General features: G+C 33.4%; 2 protein-coding genes across 3 annotated transcripts; both read right to left on the reverse strand.

Moving 5' to 3' along the window:
- Positions 1 to 8: 8 nt before the first annotated feature.
- LOC8268344 (protein tesmin/TSO1-like CXC 5) lies at positions 9 to 6,772 on the reverse strand. 2 transcript variants are annotated; one of them, XM_002514232.3, is made up of 8 exons: positions 5,993 to 6,766; positions 5,410 to 5,517; positions 4,588 to 4,765; positions 3,174 to 3,533; positions 2,687 to 2,790; positions 2,520 to 2,614; positions 1,573 to 1,992; positions 9 to 917 (listed from the first exon to the last, which is right to left on the reverse strand). In XM_002514232.3, the coding sequence occupies exons 1-8, from the start codon at positions 6,280 to 6,282 to the stop codon at positions 667 to 669; spliced, it is 1,806 nt and encodes a 601-aa protein (XP_002514278.2). In that variant the 5' UTR covers positions 6,283 to 6,766; the 3' UTR covers positions 9 to 666. The 2 variants fall into 2 exon arrangements, with proteins under 2 accessions (XP_002514278.2, XP_015571727.2); XM_015716241.2 differs by having other exon boundaries at positions 775 to 1,045; positions 5,993 to 6,772.
- Positions 6,773 to 11,527: 4,755 nt separating this feature from the next.
- On the reverse strand, positions 11,528 to 16,536 carry LOC8268343 (RNA-binding protein EWS). Its single transcript, XM_002514231.4, has 3 exons — positions 16,151 to 16,536; positions 12,844 to 13,147; positions 11,528 to 12,605 (listed from the first exon to the last, which is right to left on the reverse strand). The coding sequence occupies exons 1-3, from the start codon at positions 16,347 to 16,349 to the stop codon at positions 11,993 to 11,995; spliced, it is 1,116 nt and encodes a 371-aa protein (XP_002514277.3). The 5' UTR covers positions 16,350 to 16,536; the 3' UTR covers positions 11,528 to 11,992.
- Between the last annotated feature and the right edge of the window lie 3,079 nt (positions 16,537 to 19,615).

Consider the following 19,615-nt stretch of genomic DNA (forward strand, 5'->3'; position numbering starts at 1 on the left):
ATGCGGACTAAAACAAGAACTCCAATCAACTATAACAGACGATAGGAATACTATCATTCAAAACATGCATTATAGGACCACAGACCATACAATGTTCTCCAAGGAGTACAAATATATTTCCCTTGGAGAAGAATATACATTTATGATTTGGAAACAGCACTGTTCAACCCTTTCAATGAGAACTTCATGCTATTAAGAACCCCAGCGATGCATGTGGCATACAGATTGCTGAGAGAACTACTCTTGGGATGTGGGGTACAACATGCCTAAAAATCTAAGCTGGTTATGCATGGATCAAACTCTTGGCTCCATATTCCATGAAAAATTCATAAACTTGCTCTTTGTTTCTAACAGTGTAAGTAGAACAAGAAAATTCCTAGTATCTAGAGAACACATTCTATGATGGCCATGGCCATGTAATAAATGATATCATGTGCAACTCTAAGGCTCTGCAATTTACACCACTTGGCCTTGAATTGTGGCTGAAGTAGAGACACTGCTATGTTATATTAAAAGACGTGAGAGAGAAATCAGATCCTGGTCAGTTCCCACACTGGGGCCGAATGCCACCTTAAGATTGCATTGAGGACAATGCCAGAACGAACATTGATGTTGTATGACCAATTTTTAGAAGCATACCTTGGACGTCAGAGAGAGAATCTCTTTTCAAGTCTTTGGTTTATTATCCCCATTCTGTGGTAGAGTTGGAATTCTGGAAAGATCATTACTGGAGGTAGCAACCGTAGAACCAACCATCTGAGATGTCTTGGATGTAGGTGGAATAACATGTCTTCCAACACCATTACTATAGGGCACCTGTTGATTCCCCACTTCAGCTCTGGCATTGGTTGTGCCATTGCTGACTGGATCTTTTGGATTCCCCAATTCAGTTCTGGCAAACGAAGAACATTTTGTTTCTGTTGGAATAAAAAACATCAGTACTTCCCGGCATTTGAAGCCACTGAAAGATAAGGTAAACACAAATGTTGAGCCTGGTAAATGAACATCCGGATGCACTGTACAATGCATGACTAACTTCAGCCCTCTGCAATCACGAAGTTTATAATCATCACATAGTGCAGACATGGGAAAGTATGACAGCCACATAATAAGTGGCAAATGCAATCCCAGCTGGCTGATTGTGGTTAATGCATATATTTCCTGATTGAGAAGCTGGTTCATGGTAGTTACAGCACACTTCCTAATTGCAGCTAGTCCATCTATCTATCAGCACCAAAATAAAAGGCCCGTATACAATCATCATTAAGGTAATCCATTTTAAAAACCAATAAAATCAAGTATGTCTAACTTTCCTCCCATCCAAAATGCCAACTACTTACCCAAAAAGGATAAAGGCCATCATTGTCTGATGTTTTTTCCCATCGAAACAAAAATTAAAAGGCAATTGTGACCCTCTAGAGGAGAAACTAGTACACTTAAAGAAAAGGACAATCATAGACCAAAAGCAACCTAATCAGTTTGAAGATCTAGACCTGGTATTTTCTCATTGTACAGCTATTAGTGTATAGAAATCTAAAGGAAGAAATAGAGGAGAAGAGATTAAGAACTTGCCTTTTATTTCTCCAAATGTGATGAGCCTATTTAGGCAATCTCTAAATTTGGTTAACACAATCCTTTCCTGCTCTGTGTAAATCTCTGTCATGCCCTGTCCACAGGGAAATTGTGAAGTAGTGCTGCAGCCACGCCCTGTTAAACCATTTGGGGAAGCAGCTGTCATAAACATTGTATCTTCTTCGTCACACATCAATGCCAAAGTTCCAGGAGACATTGGCCTCCCTTTTGGCACATCAACACCATCTGAACTGGAGCTGCCATGGCCAGTTTTGTCTGCCTGGTTTGCACTTGAACAATCATGGGCGATACTATTTCCAGCACCAGCTCCTTTCTGGCTCTGCAACCTCTCTTGAGGTGATGAAGCAAGGGAAGGTTCTGTCTGATCCTCTACCCGATTTTCTGTTGCATTTCTTTGTCCTGAATAAGGATTTTCAAAAAATCTAATTAGATGCACATCTTAGTCTGACTACATGTACTCAATTACGTGAGCATCTCCCTTGAGAACTTCTTGATCTGAACTCAAACAAAATCTCACAAATGGAAGATTTTGGATTTTAAAGTTTAGGGTTTATATGAATACTCTTTCCCAAGAATGCTAAGATTGAAAGAATCTGTACCCATTATCTGTTTAATTACCTTTCTTAAAAGTTACAAAAGGTTTTCAGAGCTCAATACTGATAATGGTTGTGAAAGGCAAATAATAGCAAAAATAAAGATATACCTAAAAATAAAAATTAGTCAGATGAGTATGGTTGAGATTCTGATAATTGAAAATATGAACAGCCAGATTATGAATTATTCAGGTCCAACTCACAGGTTAGATGATGACAGGCAACCATATCACTCCACATGCAAAGACATCCATGATAGAAACCACAAAGACATATCTTAGATATTTTGAACTAGTAGCTTAAAGCTTTCACGTCTGCAGACCAGCATCATACCTGCAAGTGTCTTAGCAGCTTCTCCTGACAGAACCACCAAAACCGAGCAAAGTTCTTTTAAATCCTGTGGTTGGATAATGTCTGCTAAGAGGGACCTTCAGTCATAACAAAAAGGTCAGTTTCTGAAAAAGCAATTAATATTCTTCACATATCAAAAGATATTGTACCTGTACGTGAATTTTGAAGGGCCCAGTGTCGCACTGCTACCAGCTCGTGCAATGGGATTGGAGGACAAGGAAGAAGAAGATGTAGAAGGTCTGATATGGACAGCCTGATGAACATGGCAATGATAGACCAACTGTTATTATGGGTTAATAAAGCACTACGAACCAATAGGGATAACAACAACTTAAGGATATTGCAGTTTTTAATCCACAGTAAAGCAAAAAACCATGGAAAGTTGGGAATTTTACAGGGTCTTCCTTTTGTTTTTCCCTTTTTCTTAACTAAACTAACTCTTACCTTACTTTAAAACCAGTAGAAGCCCACCAAAGTGGAGTCCTAAGAAGGAGAATTACTAATAAATCATTAGCTTATTTTATTCACAGAAATATAGACTGATTTCCTTCTTTTTGTTTACAAGTCATATTTGCACAAAGCAATTCTCTTATAATGCCAGAGGGGAGTCACCATTTATGCCAAAAGCGCATTTACCTGTTGAAAATGTCCAAGCCTGTGAAAGGATGGATCCTTAGTTGTTGGCCCAAATAAAAGCTCCTGACCTTTTCTCTTCTTGGATATAGGAGGAGATACATAACCAGAAGATCCAATCGCTCCAGTTATTGCAGCATTAGCAGCCTGTTGAATATATGCCATGTTGTTGGTATGGTCTCCATGAAAGAGAGCCTGTCTCTCTTCACTTCCTTCAAAATTCTTGCAGTCCATGCATTTGCAATTTTCAGAACAGAGAATGTTGGCCTGGAAGCATTCACAGTACTTCTTGAGACACCCAGATTTCTTGCAATGGCATCCCTTGTTGTGCTTTCCCAGAATTAATCCTTCCCCATTCTCCTCCTGCATTCATTTGACACCAGTTTGTACACTTTGTCAAAACTTCTATTTTGTTTTTTTTTTTTTAAAAGAAAAAAAAAAAGATTTATGAAAAGCTTAGTGAAAACTACAAGCAAAGCTACTTATTTCATTTCAATATAAACTGGAAATAGTTATCTCTTGTACATTGTACCTTTATCATAATGGTAATCCCTAACATGGAATATTCTGAACACTATTATCCAATTCTGATCCCCTCAAAGCCTAGGAAGAATAATTTGATTATAATCCTACCCTGTAAAACTCTAAATGGCATTGCTGCTACAAAAATGGCAGTCTTATGCTCGTGATCCCAATGCTTTAATCATTGGATAAGAAATGGACCTTGTATTTTGATCATTGGGTAAGCCATGGACCTTACATTCATCATTATGTTTCCATGAAACTACCATGGAAAAATTATTGGACATCTATGATATATTGTGCCTTGTAAAAGACTTGATTATTTCCAGTATCATCATATCTTGATATTGGTGTAAAAGCCAAAAAGGTGACACAGAGATAATGATCATGAAAAATCTATCCATAATATTTCAAATAGTGTGATGCTCTAATGAATGGTTTAAACTAAAATTTAACCAATCACACACTTGATAGCAGAAAGTAGACTAAGCATAGTTTGTACACAAAATTCCTATTTAAATAGCAATGAAAATGCCAAAATGGCTATGCATTTATATAGCCTCACATTATAACATCTGGTGATCAAACTCTTCATAGTACCCTAAAGAATCATGTGATATACATATCTGATATGTGAAAGGATATGGGTACTTGGGTATGACTCTCCACATAAGGAAAATATGTGGAAGAAAAAACTAAAGATATCCTTGTTGTACATAGATGTCTAGGCAACAGCTGTACACGAATCCAAGCACATACAAAATAATAAAGAGAATATACAATGTCTATGAAGCATTTTAAACCTGTAAGGACTGCAATTTAACTGCTTGCAACTTGGTGAACGAATATATGAAAAAAAATGCATTCAATTGAATAGCAGTTTGTATATCCATACCCGACTATCTCTTGTTCCATGCGGACTGCTTGCAATTTTTGGCCTGAATGCATTTGGATTCCGCTCTAAAGTGGCCTCAACAGCTTCTCGTCTAGCAGCTTCATTTTCAACATTGTTATAACAATTTACACAATTGCACCCATCACAATATGTACCGGATGCAAAGCATTCACAATACCTTGAAAAGACACAAAAAAGATGGTACAAATCAGTAATTATCTTGCACCAGATGGTAAGGTCTAGCAAAAAAACAAAGAAAGCTACAGAGAAAATGAATTTTACAAAACACAAAGGAAACAAGGCAACAGGCCTCTATATACATACATACACACATAATACAATTCTTCAAAGAGCCTCCTCGATACTATTCTATACCCCTTCAAAAGAGCTGAATTTCCATGGATTTACTAATTCCAAAATTAAACAAGTTGGCAAGATTGTTCCTAGATAATGCAACACAATTCCATTTTTGTCTAAATTTAGGAGTAAATGGGCTTCTAGATGCGGTATTTCATTAGTGATCCTTTCAGGTCCTTGGCTTGTCACATGAGTCTGAATTTCATATTTCTGTATGTGAAAAGAACATTTCATGACTCTAAGAACATAGAAATGCATTTCCTAGATTGCTTTTATTGAAAACATATTCTCACAGTGAAGAAAACTAATCGATATATTACCCACCAAGTACAAACTATTAGGCAACTGACGCCAACAAACCCTACTAAGCCGTACTAGTGATTATTCAGGAAATTTCATCAGAAAACATAGAAATAAGTAGTCAATTCTAAAATCATCCCATAGATTGAACCAAGATGTACTTACAGCTTCAAGCACCGTGAGTGTTTACAGTTGCATTGCTTTTGTCTCTTTGGAGTGCCGTCTTTCAGTTCAGCATTTGGTCTTGGCTTTGATTTTGGTGATTCAGGCTTTCTGGGGAAAAGGTGTAGTGTTAGCACCAAAGTTGATGAATACATAGTTTTACACAATGCCATAGTATTAAAGTAGTCATGTGTGTTTCTCTATAAATAATATCAGAAGAAAAGCCGTCACCGGTGCAAAATTTAATCTCGCAAATAAATTGTAGAAGAACTAAGTTCGAAGTCATATATTTCTCTAGAGATGGGCCGGATAAATAAACTTAACTTGATTGCTAATAGCTTTATTCACACTCTCACACAAAAAATACCATTGACTTTTCACTTTTAAAGCAAAACTATATGCTAATCTTAAATTGTTAATAGCAAGAGCAGCAACTAAAAACCCTCAGTAAGATTTTCAAACAAATTAATTTGAAACACTCAAACATCTTACAAATATTTTATTTTTTGAAAAGAAAAGAAAACAGAAAAGAAACAAAACTTTCTCATTTCAAAAAAAAAAATCACAACAATAATAACAGACTTACATAGCCCTGACTGGCGGTTGCGGCGGCAGCAGTGGTGCTTCTGGTATAGCTACCGCCTGCGGCTGCTGAGGAGCAACAACTGGCTCCTGTGGCAGCGCCACCGTCGCAGGCGGTTGCTGCTGCGATTGAGGATGTTCTGGAAGAACAACATTATTATTGTTGTTGTTATTATTACCTTGCGTCGTGAAATCTAGCTGTCGGGCTAGCTTCTTCGTCGGGAAATCTAAACTCTCCGATTGCGACGATGACGCCTTTTTTGGAGGGAATTCGTTTCCCTCACCTTCTCCCATCAAATTTTCAAATTCCCCTAAATTTCCTATCACTTACCCTCCAAAAAGAACCACCCAAACTTTCAATTTCTTACCAAAAATAAATAAATAAATAACCAAAATTTAAAATTAGTGAATCAAACTTAGCAAATCCACTCCAAATTCTTCAACTTTTAGATCCAAAACATGTAATTACACAATATACAACAAATCAATCAGCTCAATATCTCACACCTAAACTTAAAACCAATACTGGTAATAAAAGTAAACAATCATTAAATAAATTTCTTCCTTTTTCTTTTTGATCCCTAAACAGAAACACAAAAAGATCGTTTTTTTAGTTTTTATTTGGAATAAAGGGAGAGAAAGAGAGAGGGGGGGGACTGTGAGGGTATGGTGTAAAGAGGGTGAGGTTTGGAGGCTATGGTTGTGTTCTTCTTCCGTCTCTCCTCCCTCTCTCTCAAGACATTTTGAAATTCAATTTCTTTGTATATTTAATGGTCAGATTTACGTTTTCACTTTATCCTACGGTCTTTATTGAAATAGATGATCTGACGGTGTGAATTCATAGGCAAAGGAATATTATTACCGGTTTCACCGTTTGATTAATTGAGACTGAGAATTTGCAGGAAAACGGTGTGAGCGGAGTTGTCTAATGAGATTGTATATGTTATGGGCTCGAGTGTAGGGGAATATCGGATTGATCCATTCATACACCGACACGTGAGAGATAAGTGATGTGGGGTTGTTGGCGTAATATGTGTCGATGTCTGATTGGGGACAAGCGAAAGTAAAAAATTGGCGCTAAAAAGAAGGGAATAAGAAGTTGTTGACTTACAAGGTAAAATATGAAACATCGTCCAAGGTAAAATTTTACGAAATTTTATGACAGATTTTTCAGTTGTTACTGTTTCTCACCACTGTCAGCAAAGGACGAGCTATTAAAAACAATAATATATTTATATTATTGGGAGCTAAACCAGGAAAAACAAAATTAACAACAATATTTTGAATATTACATTGGACGATTCATATTTCTCTAATATTTAAATTAAATTACTCCTCTTATTTATTTCTATTATATTTTGTGCTTTTTTAGTTAGTTTTTTTGAAATCTGCTTTTGTAGTTAGTTAGAGGTTAAAAAAACAAGTCAAAAAAGAATATCAAGATAAATTATATATTTGAGAATAGTGAACAAATAAGAAATATCATAATAGTTTATGTATTTAAGGATGGTTAAATTCTTAAAAGATAAAACGGAATTAGTAATTCTAATTATAGATGGTAAATTAATTAAAATATATTTTGAATCATGAAACTTTTCCATTTCTCTTTTTTCTAGAAAAATAATTTTTCGTTATTAATGAAAATCAAAATAATTATAATTAATCAAATAAATAGAAAGATGATGAGATAACATTAGAGAAAATGTGCATAATATAAACATCTCTAAAGAGTATTATGAATATTGAAAGAGTCATTGTGAAAATTTAAAATAATTTATAATGTACGAACGAATTTCAGATCGAATCCAACAATGTCTAACACAAGACCTGCAACATCACTGATCGGTCCAAATTATATATAGATATTTAATGGTATTTTAAAGCCTTAATGATATATATTTTATATATAAAATGATAAAAATATGTGTTCTTATCTCACTTAAACTTAATTGTCTATTTTTAAAAATATTAGCAAAAAAAAAAATGAAGCTAAAAGAAGCTTAATTGGATATGTTTGTGTCAATGCCCAAAATTAAGATGCATTAACTGCTATACAAGGTCCAATGGATAATTTAGTCATTTGTATAATTATTAGAATTTATATTAAGAGTTATTTATGAGAATAGTATTTGATGGAAATAAAGATACTTAAAGTTTTATTTATTATATAGACTTATATTAGTATATTTGTTTCTATGGAGACTTATTTAGAGGATAACTTTTCTCTATATATATCTCCAAAAAACCAAATTCGAAAAGATGATAGTTTTCTCCTACCTGTTCTCTACACCTACCCACTATTATTCTTTCCATAATTTTCTACAGTTCTTCTTAAACATTTAGTTTTTAATTTTCATTACTCTTTTTAAAATCTAAAGATATTTTCAAGAAGTGGAGAGTAAGGACCAATTCTCTTCCTACTTGAAGAAATTCTTGATCCAGAGGGAGTTTTTTACTTTATTATTTTATATTTTTTTATTTAATACCATGATCATTGGGTTAAATTTATTAGACTAGTTTTTATAAGTGTTTAGTTTAGTCTTTTTACTTTTGTATGAACTTTGTTATTTATTTATTTAATGAATTATTTATTTATTTTTATATCTTTATTAGTTTCGGTTATTATTGTTAGTTAACTATCATATTAATCTAGCAATAGTAATTGTTATGAAAATCTTTAGATTGAAAGTATTAAAAACACATCTTTACTTTAATCTATATGGGTATAAAAAAACCTAGGTTGCGCATTAGCTTGAGTGATTTAGGAAAAAATACACATCACTATCTCATCCATTAGATATAGGCTTAAAGTAAAACAAGGAGATTAAATATTATTTTTAGCATATAGTTTTAGATCATAAACATTTGCATTTGCATTGCATATTTATTTATTGTCTATTTAATCTATTTCATGAATACTACTATTTTCAAATACTAACTTAGGGTGTTTAGATTTATTTTTATTGTTTTGTGTTGATAATTAGTCTTTATAATAAGTGACCTCATAATTTATTGAGAGATAGACCTCATTGTAAACTTATCCTTACTATATGAACGATTCGTGCACTTGCAAATACTAAAAAAACACATCAATCACAAGTCCAAAGTTTATCTATGTTGAGACAAGCTCTCATACTACACCGGCAAATATCTTCATAAACTTGAGCTCATGATCAAATCAATCTAATTTCAAATATTTTAATAAATAAATTTAGAATTTCTATTTAAAAGCTAAATAAATCCATACTTTAAAAAATTATGAATTTATATGTCATACTTTTATTTAATTAATTAAATCAAATAAGACCAATTATTAATTTTTAATATTAAAAACTAAACATTTTTATGTTTATATATTCGAAATGAATGTTTTATTTATTAAAAAATATCAAAATTAATAATTGTTGCATCTATTTCACTGTCATCGTCGACTTCTTCAAATCATCATCAACACTATTATTATTATCAATTTCATCAGTTTTAGTCAAAATTTGAATCTATTTGATTTTTAAATAGAAATTAAAGGTTTATCTATTAAAATAATTAAAATTATACTTATTTAGCTCCGACATACAAGTTTAAGGGGCTAATTACTTAAAAAAAAATTCTAACTTTTAAATTTTTAACAATTTTAGTTTATACTTACAATTTTTTCTTAAAAAGCACTAATATATATATATTTTATAGAATACAATCTAATAATCACGTGCGGTGTGATCGGCCAATGAAGTGAAAAAAAGAAGAAAAAAAAAACAGGAGAGATGAGTCAGCAACACTTACTGACTCATTTAAAATATAAACTCTCACTTCTCTTTTCTTACTACCAATTGTCATGTTTTGTCACATTTTCTCTCTAACTTTCTCTCTTTAGAAACCACACAAACCGCAGCACTGCTCAAGTATGTCCCAAGAGCTACTGCTACTATCTTTGCAACTTGCTCCTAAGCTCCTTCTTCTGGAACGTTGTCGTTTCTTCCTTTCCTTGCAAATGTTAAATTCTGCCTTCTTGTTTTTCTCTCTTTCTACCGCATTGTGATCTCTCTCTCTCTTTTCGATCCATTTACATTTTGGTTTTATTTTTTGATTTTGTGCTGTTAACACATTCAGATAGATTTGATTTTGCTTTTAAAATAGCATTTTGCATTTTAGTTTGTTACTCAATAAATTTGATCCTTTTGTTAATTTGCTTATGCATTTAGTAATTTGCTATATTTGAAACTTTGATTTTGAAATGTGAGGACTTTTAAAGCCGCTCTGTACTTGTGATGGTTTTCACGTGATCGCTGCTTTAGGTTAGATATTTTTTTCGCTTTGGATAATGACAGTGTTTGGTTACTGGGAAAATGTATTGAAAGGAATGACATTTTAGGATTTTCTAACATCTAGGTAAGAAATATCAATGAAGTTGGCAGTGAGAAGAGCTACTGGATCAATTTGAATAAGATAAATTACTTCAAAAACTTTAAGATCTATGTAGAGTGTGTAGCTAAGAAATGCATCATAAGAGTCGCTGTTTGAACATGGTTTTGCTATGGATTTGAAGGTTACAAATGCTAGCACATCGATAAAAATCAAAGAGAGAAAGAATGGGTCTTGAAGCTTGCAGCTTTAGGTTCATAAAATGAAGGTCTTTCTTGCTTAAAGAAAGAGATGCTATGATTTTACTTACCCAAAAGAGGAAACAAAGTAAAGGGAAATCTTTTTAGCTTTAGAGCAGCCATGAAAGAGAATGCAATTGGTTTTGAAGGTTTTTAGGATTTGGGTTTGCTGCTATTTCCTAAACTCAGGGTAAAAGCACATTCAAAATAGAGAGATTGGTATAATCTACAATAAAGATGGGAGCTTGCAACCAAAATAATGGATTTTGTTTGGCCGAAAGAGATTTTGAATGGGGATTGCATTTTTTTTTATTTCTTCTTCTTTGTGCAGTGATTTATTGCAAATGGAAAAGTGAGAGAGGCAAATTAGATGAGTCAGTTGAGTCAGCAAGTGTCATCTTCCCCTTTTTACTTTCAATTTCTGATTTACTTTCAAACATGTGTGGTTTACATTTTAGTTGAGTCAGCAAAATTCACCGCCAGGTGATTGCCGTATTATATTTAAAAAAAAAATTAAGACTAATGTTTTTTCAAAAAAATTAAAAATATTGGTTAAAAATGTTAAAAGCTTAAGAGTTGAAGAATTTTTAAGTAATTAGGCCCAAGTTCAGGAGGATATTTTTCTCCATTCATAAATAATTAAAAGGATTAATTAGAATTTTAGAAGAGTAAATTTATCGTTTCACCGCAAATTAAGAATTCTCTAATAGAGGAAATCGTATTACAATACATTACTACAAAAATATGTACAAAGGAGACACAGTAATTACCGGAAAGAGAAAGAAGAAAGAGTAAAAATGGGACTTGGACGTACTTCAGAAATAAAGTTTTTGCACGTAAATTTAAATATAGCAAGTTGAAGAAAATATGCCAATTTACGAAATTAAAATGTTGTGATTGAACGATGTGATGGACACGAGAACTCTCTTGCCCAATACAAATAAGAAAATAGAATTGTAAGATTATTCAGAATAGCTTATCATAATTCATCCATTTAACAGATATAAAACGAGAGAAATTAGAAATAACAGAGGATCGAACAAGTCAGATAGGCGAATCTCATCCGACTGACTATGATAATGATAATCTCGTTACGTGCATTGCTGACCTAAAACCTGATACTCAAATATAGAACCACCATCACATCCATATCAAAATGTAAAAACCAAATTAATGCAGCTATTCCCCAACTAAAAGGCAGCTTCAACCTACTCCAAAATCTCACATTCACCGTACAAGATGAAAAGGAATGGAAAACCCAAACAATAAATTCAAGTCCTAAAGAGTGTACCATAATCAGTTCAAGAAAAGCTGTGTCATACTATCGTTTCTCAGCGTACACAACACACACCTACTGTACCGTACCGTATGGACAATACTCGTGCAAGGTCCATCTTTCACCACCATTAATACACATCTCCCATCCTGTCTCGTCCCATACCACGTCGATCATCCCGCCCTCGTTCCATGTACATCTCCCGCCGGTAGTCTTTTGGGGGTGGGGCACCCCCCCTTATAGGAGATCTACTCCTCTCTCTAGCATCCCGACCCCACCGGCCATGTTGAGGAGCAAGTGCTGGTGGTGGTGGAGGCGGTGAGGGTAACCGTCTCTCGAACCCTTTTCTATCATGAAAGACATTATCTCTTCCACGATCTCTATGACCCCATTCCATTGGCATTGGCCTGTCAAATTTGTTCCTTCCTCTATACTCATCCTCTGGAAAATCAGGCCGACCCCTCCTGATATCATGATCAGAGAACCTGCCTCCATGTCTTGGAGGTGGTGGACCACCAGGGCCAAAATCCCTGGGACCATCTCTGGCCCAGCCACGGGGAGGAGACCTGAAGCCATTCATGGTCCTGCCAGGGGAAATATCCAACGGAGGACCAGGGAAGCGTCTAGGAGGATGAGGATGTGGAGGGCCAGGATAACCCCTCCGAGGACTTCCCCCGGGTCCATAGCGTGGCCTCTTGCAGTTGTTACAGTACTCTCTCCTTGCGAAGTTCAGGTTGTTACATCTGAGACATGATAAAAGTACATGAGACTCGCAGAAGTTTGAACTTCTTTACAAAATTCAGTCAGAAACTAATTGTGTTGTCTTCTGATTCCAAATTTCTAAAACAATTAGCATTTCAACATATACAACATTATACTTTCTATAGTAAGGATCAAAGGATTAAATTAGAAAAGGGAAGCATTCAGATATTTAAGGGTTAAAAAGCAGTAAATATGCAGACTAATAAGACATGAACTTACAGAGGATCAGAGCAAATCCAATCTCCTTCCCTTGGGCGTACATTAGGATTATTCCTACCCATACCCTCCCCTCTTAAAGGCCCAGGACCAAATCCAGGCCCATCAAAACCTCTACCAGGTGGTCTACCACCAACCCTTCCTCGAGCATAAGGGGGCGAAGAGTCCCGAAATCTACCAGAATCCCTCCCGCTACCAAATTCACGACCTCGTGGTGGACCCCCTGAATGATCATAATCAGAATTGTACCGATGATCTGCATCCCTACGGCGTGCAGGAGAAACAGAACCTGCATGAATTCTATATCCTGGAAAAGAAAGCCAGTGCTAAAGATGAGCAATCCCCAACAAAACAAGGGAGAAGTTCTATCAGTATAAAGTAGTAACACTGGCCATAAGTTCAGAGCCAAGAACTGTGAAAGACCAATTACAAGGACATCAATCATCATTCAGGACATCTCCCCAAAAGAAAGTGGTAGAAAAATGAATGTGTGCCATTCACATGAAAATGGCCCCCTGTTGCTTACCTTTCAGAAAGGTTGTCCAAATTAGTAAATACAACTGGAGCTGTGCCACCTAAAACCATGAATACTTGACCTCGCCATCTATGGAAAATAACAAGTCCAGTGTTCCTATGTTAATGTGTTAAACGCCTAGTTTGTCAACCATAACATGCTTAGAAATGTTTGTCCTGCAGATACTAACAGATTGATATATGCCTAACCAATAAACATTGTACAAATTTGTTCCAAGAACTTAATTAAAACATTCCTTCAAGAGGGATCAATAACACCACCACCACAAACCATATGCAGGGCAAATCACCAACAGAAAACCCACCAAAGTTCACACAAGCCAAATATTTGAAAATTAACCGGCTACCAATTTTTCCCTGGCATCTCAGAAACCATCTCGGCAAATTCATAGGAGTCCACCCAGACATCTAAAAACAGCTTAATTATGCAACTTTTGTCGCAATCACAATCCATAACTGTGCAAAATGGTAAGGTGGGCTAAAGCTGTAATGGCCTTCTTGACCCAGGAGGAGTGGTTTGTCATTTCCAATCTGCCACTGATTATAGTTGTATGCAGATTAAAAAGCCCATGAAAGAAAACAGAAGTAAGGCCCATGGGACCCAACACCAAAGAGTTAAGAGAGATGCATCAACTTCCCACACCAATTCAGCACCAGTTAAAGAAAAGTTAACAACAAAAAGCTAGAGAATAGAAGATTATAGAAAACAAACACACTAGAAGTCCCCCAACTTTTATGCAATTAACCCCCAATGTAGCAACTCTGAAAAGCAGCATCAACAATGGCGCCATAGAACCATTTACACTAAACCAAATTTAAACAACCAAATGACAGAAAGAAAACTAAAAAGAACCAAAAATCCCAGTCAAGCCCCTGATTCCCACAAGGATAATTCCAATTCAATCCATAAATCCAAAGCTTCTAGAATTTATATTTTACTAGGAATTTCAAGATGATGCACTTCCATCCCACAAACATCTTATCCCATTATAGAATGCCAGCTTCCATAAATGTAGAGTCTGCAGCGATTAACCATACCTACAGGACTCCAAATGTAGCAGCCCCACGGTTGCTTAAGACCTAAAACTGACATCCAAGCTGACATAATAACAGTGAATAATTCAACACCCCCAAACCATGTGTCGTTAGCATCATCTCAGTATCCTTAGGAGCAATCCCTCAGAAAATGCAACTTAGGAACTTCTAAAATTTAAACCCCAGATGCTACCGAAGCTGATACCACATCTAATTTCCCCGTAACCTTCCAAACCAATAAACACGGAAATGGTTTGCATTCCCACAAATTCCAACCCATGCACATGGCAACGGCTTCACAATAGAATGAGATGCAAGCATCCCAAAAATTCCAACACCATTCATAATTTTGATAGAAGGCATCACTCAAAACCATATTAACCTTATTAAATCATATTCCTGAATACCATGATCCCAAACTGCACTGACACCAACATGCCTTCCTCAAGACCCAAGTTCTTGCAGGCAACATTGAAGCTGTAACACATAACAGCAAATTTTATTCGCAATTCGACACTCATAAGTGCTGGTAGATCCACATGCTTGATATGCAGCAGAATGAATTTAACAGTAAATAAAAAAAGATTAAGGAACCTATAAGTTATATAACTAGAGCAAGTGTATTAGACCCATAAGGTTAATTATTATATTAAAATCCTGAATCAGGACAGAAACAGAAAAATCAAAAGATAAACAGTAAAATCTTTGTTAACATCATGAGATGAATACCTCATAACTGGGAAGTCTTATCTGGTAAGTAAATATAACCACACACTGCTGCAAGACCCGTTTTCTTACCCTAACCCTTCGTCTTTCAAAGGAAAGAAAAATAAAAAGGAAAATAAGGATGTAATTTGATTTTTCCATGTCTGCAAACGAGCGGAAGGAAAGTAATGCTTACTTTCCCTCAAATATGTACTCTTCAAAATGGAGAGAGTGGAGAATATTTTTAGGTTTCTGAACAACAAAAAATAAATCCATTTTCATTCTCTCTTTCGATTTTCCCTCAATCCAAACAATAAGGGAGATTATTTTGTTTCCTCTCACAACTTTATTCCCAATCAAAGGGATATGCTTCTAATCTATAATTTTCCCTCAAGTAACAAACTAGACAAAACTTGATAATTTTATTTTGAATAAAATAATCAAAACTTTGACTACGCATGAGGCTTAACTTAACAAAGTATCATTCCCATCTCAATGCCCACTACCATCTTCAATAACTAGAGTAACCATAGGCACACATACATATACCAACAATGGGCAGTTTCATGCCATGTAATGCAAACAATTATCATAATCAAATGACTATGATTAGATCATGTTAATCTACCTAATAAGAACCATAACAAGTTGTAAACGTACACAATAGAACTATAAATTTCCTAAACTATTTCATCAAATACAGGAATTTAAATAAATAAAAAAGATCCTTTCCCTCAACAATTAATTAATCCACCACATTTCAAATATTAATCGAGTATGAAATTGCCCCTGCAACCTCGAAAGCCGCAACCCATAAGTTCCAGCTCTATTAAAATTGAAAACAAGTAATAAAATAATTCTAACCCTGAAACTTATTTAAAAATCCGAACATACATGTATATATACTAAAGCCTAAATTTAAATCTTTGAATTGATAATAATAATAATAATAATAATAATAATAATAATAATAATAAATAATAATAACAACAGCAGCAACAGATCCAGAAAAAAATCCAATAAATAAATAACGAACCAGGATCATCGGAGTAACGATCAGAGCGAGAATATGGGGGAGGTTCACGACGGACCTCGCCAGGCTCGTAGTCGCTGCCACCACCGCCGCGGCCACCGGCGCCACCATCACCGCCATCACTGACGGAAGGACGGACGACGAGGCTGCTAAGAAGGGGCTGATGATGCGATGTCGTTTGGTCCTTGTCTCTTGACCCCATCTTCTTTTTCGATTTTTTTCCTCTTCTCCTTAGTCGGAGCGATGTCTATAAGTACAAACCCTAGAGATATGCCGTCACTTCCGATTTTTTTTTTTTTAATTTTCTTTTATGTTTCCTAATTTTTGGAAGAGAATTAATCAAGGCCGCAAGATTGCCATTACGACGTCAGCCTGTTGCTTAAAGCGGCAATTATAAATGTGTCCGGTCGGCAATTATTTAGCCTATAATTTGGGCCATTCTCCAGCTAGTAATACTCGATACCTACTAATAAAGCCCAATTGCCCAAATAGAACAATACTTTAGCATGAACCTTCAGGCCCCAAACTTCATGGATTTTTATAATTGGGTCCTTGAACTTTATTTTGATTCAATTAAATCTCTTAACTTTATATTTTGTTCTCTTTACATTATGTGTTAACCGTTTGTTTACTGTGTGCTTTGCACACTTTTTAAAACGTGCATATAATCTATTTAAATAATATTTTATTATTGAAACAATTAAAGGTAATAATAAATAATAACAATAATAATAAACTATTTTATTTTCAAAGAGAAAAACATAATTAATTTGAGTAAAAAATAATTAACCGCATCATTTTATATAAAATTAACAATTTTGACTATCATCCGCCATCATTATTTATCTTTTAGTTTTAACTATCACTTCTATTTTCAAATATTCTTACAAATTATTATTATTCATCATTCAATTTTAACTATCACTTCTAGTTTTTTAAATATTTTATAAATTATTATTTTATTTTTTCGCTTTATATTTTAAATATCTGATTACATTTATTATCTATTCTCGTAAAAGAATACAAATAAAAAAAAAAACACTTCACTCATTATCCATCATTGTTATCAAAGATCTTATATTCACCACAATTCATCATCTAATAGACCTAGACCTACAATGTGACTTTTAGAATTATTAATTTACTTCACTTCTCCAATGTGATATTGCGGAAATGACATAAAATATCTATTTTTTCCTTAGATTCTCATAGTGGCAATATTATATTTATAAATCATAACAAACAAATTGATAATAGCTATAATTAAAGGAGCAGATACTTTAGTTTATTAAGTTTAAGATGGCAAATATCATTCTATAGAAGAGTGATTTGAAAAGTTTATAATATATCAGTAGTAAAATGAAATTTTTCAAAAAAAAGTAGAAAGGCAATTGCCCATTCTCTATAATCTGGTTTCGCCACCGGACCCTCACGACGGTTAGCAATCAAAGCATAATTAAATATTATTATATCATTGCTTTTGTTGTTGAAAATGAGAGTCCTTTTGACCTCATCACAAACAAAGCTAATGTTCCATTTCTCACTAACAACACACAGAGTTTAATATTATTATGTCGACCTTTTTTTTTTTATTGTGGGAGTTCTTTATTAATGTATTTTTTTATAGTTCTGAATTAAGAGCCATATTTTTAACATTAAAGAAATATGTAGTTTTATATAATCTTAGTGAAAAATATATTCAAAGTCTAATAATATTATTTACTTAAATTCACATTTTATAGGTGCAGTAACGTAACTCTTTTTTTTTAAATTTCATGTTAGTGAATATTGGGAATTAGGGAGTGTGCTTTACGATATTGTGAATCTAAATTGGGATAATAGAAATAGTTATGCTATCCATATCAAAAAAAAGATAAATAGTTAGTAGGGCTAAATTGTTTAAATCGAATTTTGGCAAGTTTGAGTTTAGTTTGATCTTATATGGCAAAACGAGTTTTATGTGAGTTTTTATATTCAAGCTCAAATTTGATTTATTTTAAAAATTATTGAATTCATAAATAAATTCAGTTTAATTTGTAAATAATTTATTTATTATGTTAAACGAGCTAAGTTTAAATTTGGCTTATTAGGTTATTATAAAATAGAAAAAGCTCAATCTCATTAAGAAAATGTTTGATTCAGAGATTTGATGTAGTTGATAGTTGTTTTTCACTGAACAACTATATTAAAACGTTTGGTAAACAGTTAAGAACAGCTGCTCATAGCTGATTTAGTCTCAATCAGTTGGTGATTGTATTAGTTTTATTTAAAATTTTTTCTTATCAGCTAATAGCTGATTTTGATTTTATTTATTTATTTGGACAATATTATTTTTATTTAAATTCATTAATAATAACTTATTTTAAATTAATCTCATATAATTAAATTTTTATATTTTAGAATAAATTATTATTATTTTAAAATTATTCTTAATAGTTAAATAATTATAGTAGTTAAAATTATAGTATTTGAAATTAGAATTTTTTATTAATAGAATTTAAATTTAAATTTCTACTCTTAAAATAATTATATAAGTATTTTTAATGATATAAACAAGTGACTTGTAAAAAATTAACTATAATATTTTTAATTATTATAAGTTATTTTTATTAATTTATATTATTAAATATAATATAATAAAATAAAATATACTTAATGACAAATTATATCTTCAATGGTCATTTAACATGCTAACAATAACTCAAGTAATAAAGTTCTACTAAACAGTTTAATTTATCAACCATCAGCTACTAGCTATCAACCACTAACTACCAGCTGCATTGATCAGCTGAACCAAACATGTTCTAAGTATTTTTTTTTAATCTCTATTGTTATTAAATGATAAATATCATAGTTATTAATATTATTATATAATATATATAAGATCTTAAACTTAAAAATAAAATTAATTTAAATTAGAGCTCGAGTTTACGAGTTAGTAAACGAATAATTTGTAAATTAAAACATTAAATTCTAAATTAAACTCAGGATAGCAAAATTAATTTAACAAATAATTTTAGATGGATTTTTTATCAAACTAAACTCTCACAAAACATATATTTTATTTAAAGTTATAATTGTTTAAATGGTTTACTTTCTCTTCCTATTTATTAGGATGTGTACACAGGATTTAAATAAAAAGTTGTCTAATTTCTATAATTTAATACGAAGTTAAAGATAGTAACCCTAATAAATACGCAAAAAAGAAAAGACCTTGCTCAAACAAAAACCATGTAAAGCGTTCTTCGGAAAGCCGACTTTCTTTTGGCAGGTCTCGCTCGGGATCCTGTAGTTAACCTAGTTCATGCTGTAGCTCAATGTCCTGCACGTGTTTCATGTCCATTTGCTGGTTTCGTCTTGTAATTTAAGTTAGAAACTAAGGACTCAAATGAAAATCAACGAATAACACGAAAATGTGAAGCTTCAGGAAGAGGCGTGAAGATCTGGACACCTCAGCGAAACGGATCG

This window comes from Ricinus communis, chromosome 3 (assembly GCF_019578655.1).
Source record: "Ricinus communis isolate WT05 ecotype wild-type chromosome 3, ASM1957865v1, whole genome shotgun sequence".
Lineage (NCBI taxonomy): Eukaryota > Viridiplantae > Streptophyta > Magnoliopsida > Malpighiales > Euphorbiaceae > Ricinus > Ricinus communis.

Coding starts and splice junctions, on each gene's coding strand:
- LOC8268343 (XM_002514231.4), bottom strand. CDS start 16,349: ATGGGGTCAAGAGACAAGGACCAAACGACATCGCATCATCAGCCCCTT. Junction 13,148..16,150: donor TCGTTACTCCGATGATCCTG/GTTCGTTATTTA, acceptor TTTCTTTTCCAG/GATATAGAATTCATGCAGGT. Junction 12,606..12,843: donor TGGATTTGCTCTGATCCTCT/GTAAGTTCATGT, acceptor ATCATGTCTCAG/ATGTAACAACCTGAACTTCG.
- LOC8268344 (XM_002514232.3), bottom strand. CDS start 6,282: ATGGGAGAAGGTGAGGGAAACGAATTCCCTCCAAAAAAGGCGTCATCG. Junction 5,518..5,992: donor CAACCGCCAGTCAGGGCTAT/GTAAGTCTGTTA, acceptor CCTTTTCCCCAG/AAAGCCTGAATCACCAAAAT. Junction 3,534..4,587: donor ATGGAACAAGAGATAGTCGG/GTATGGATATAC, acceptor AAATGAATGCAG/GAGGAGAATGGGGAAGGATT.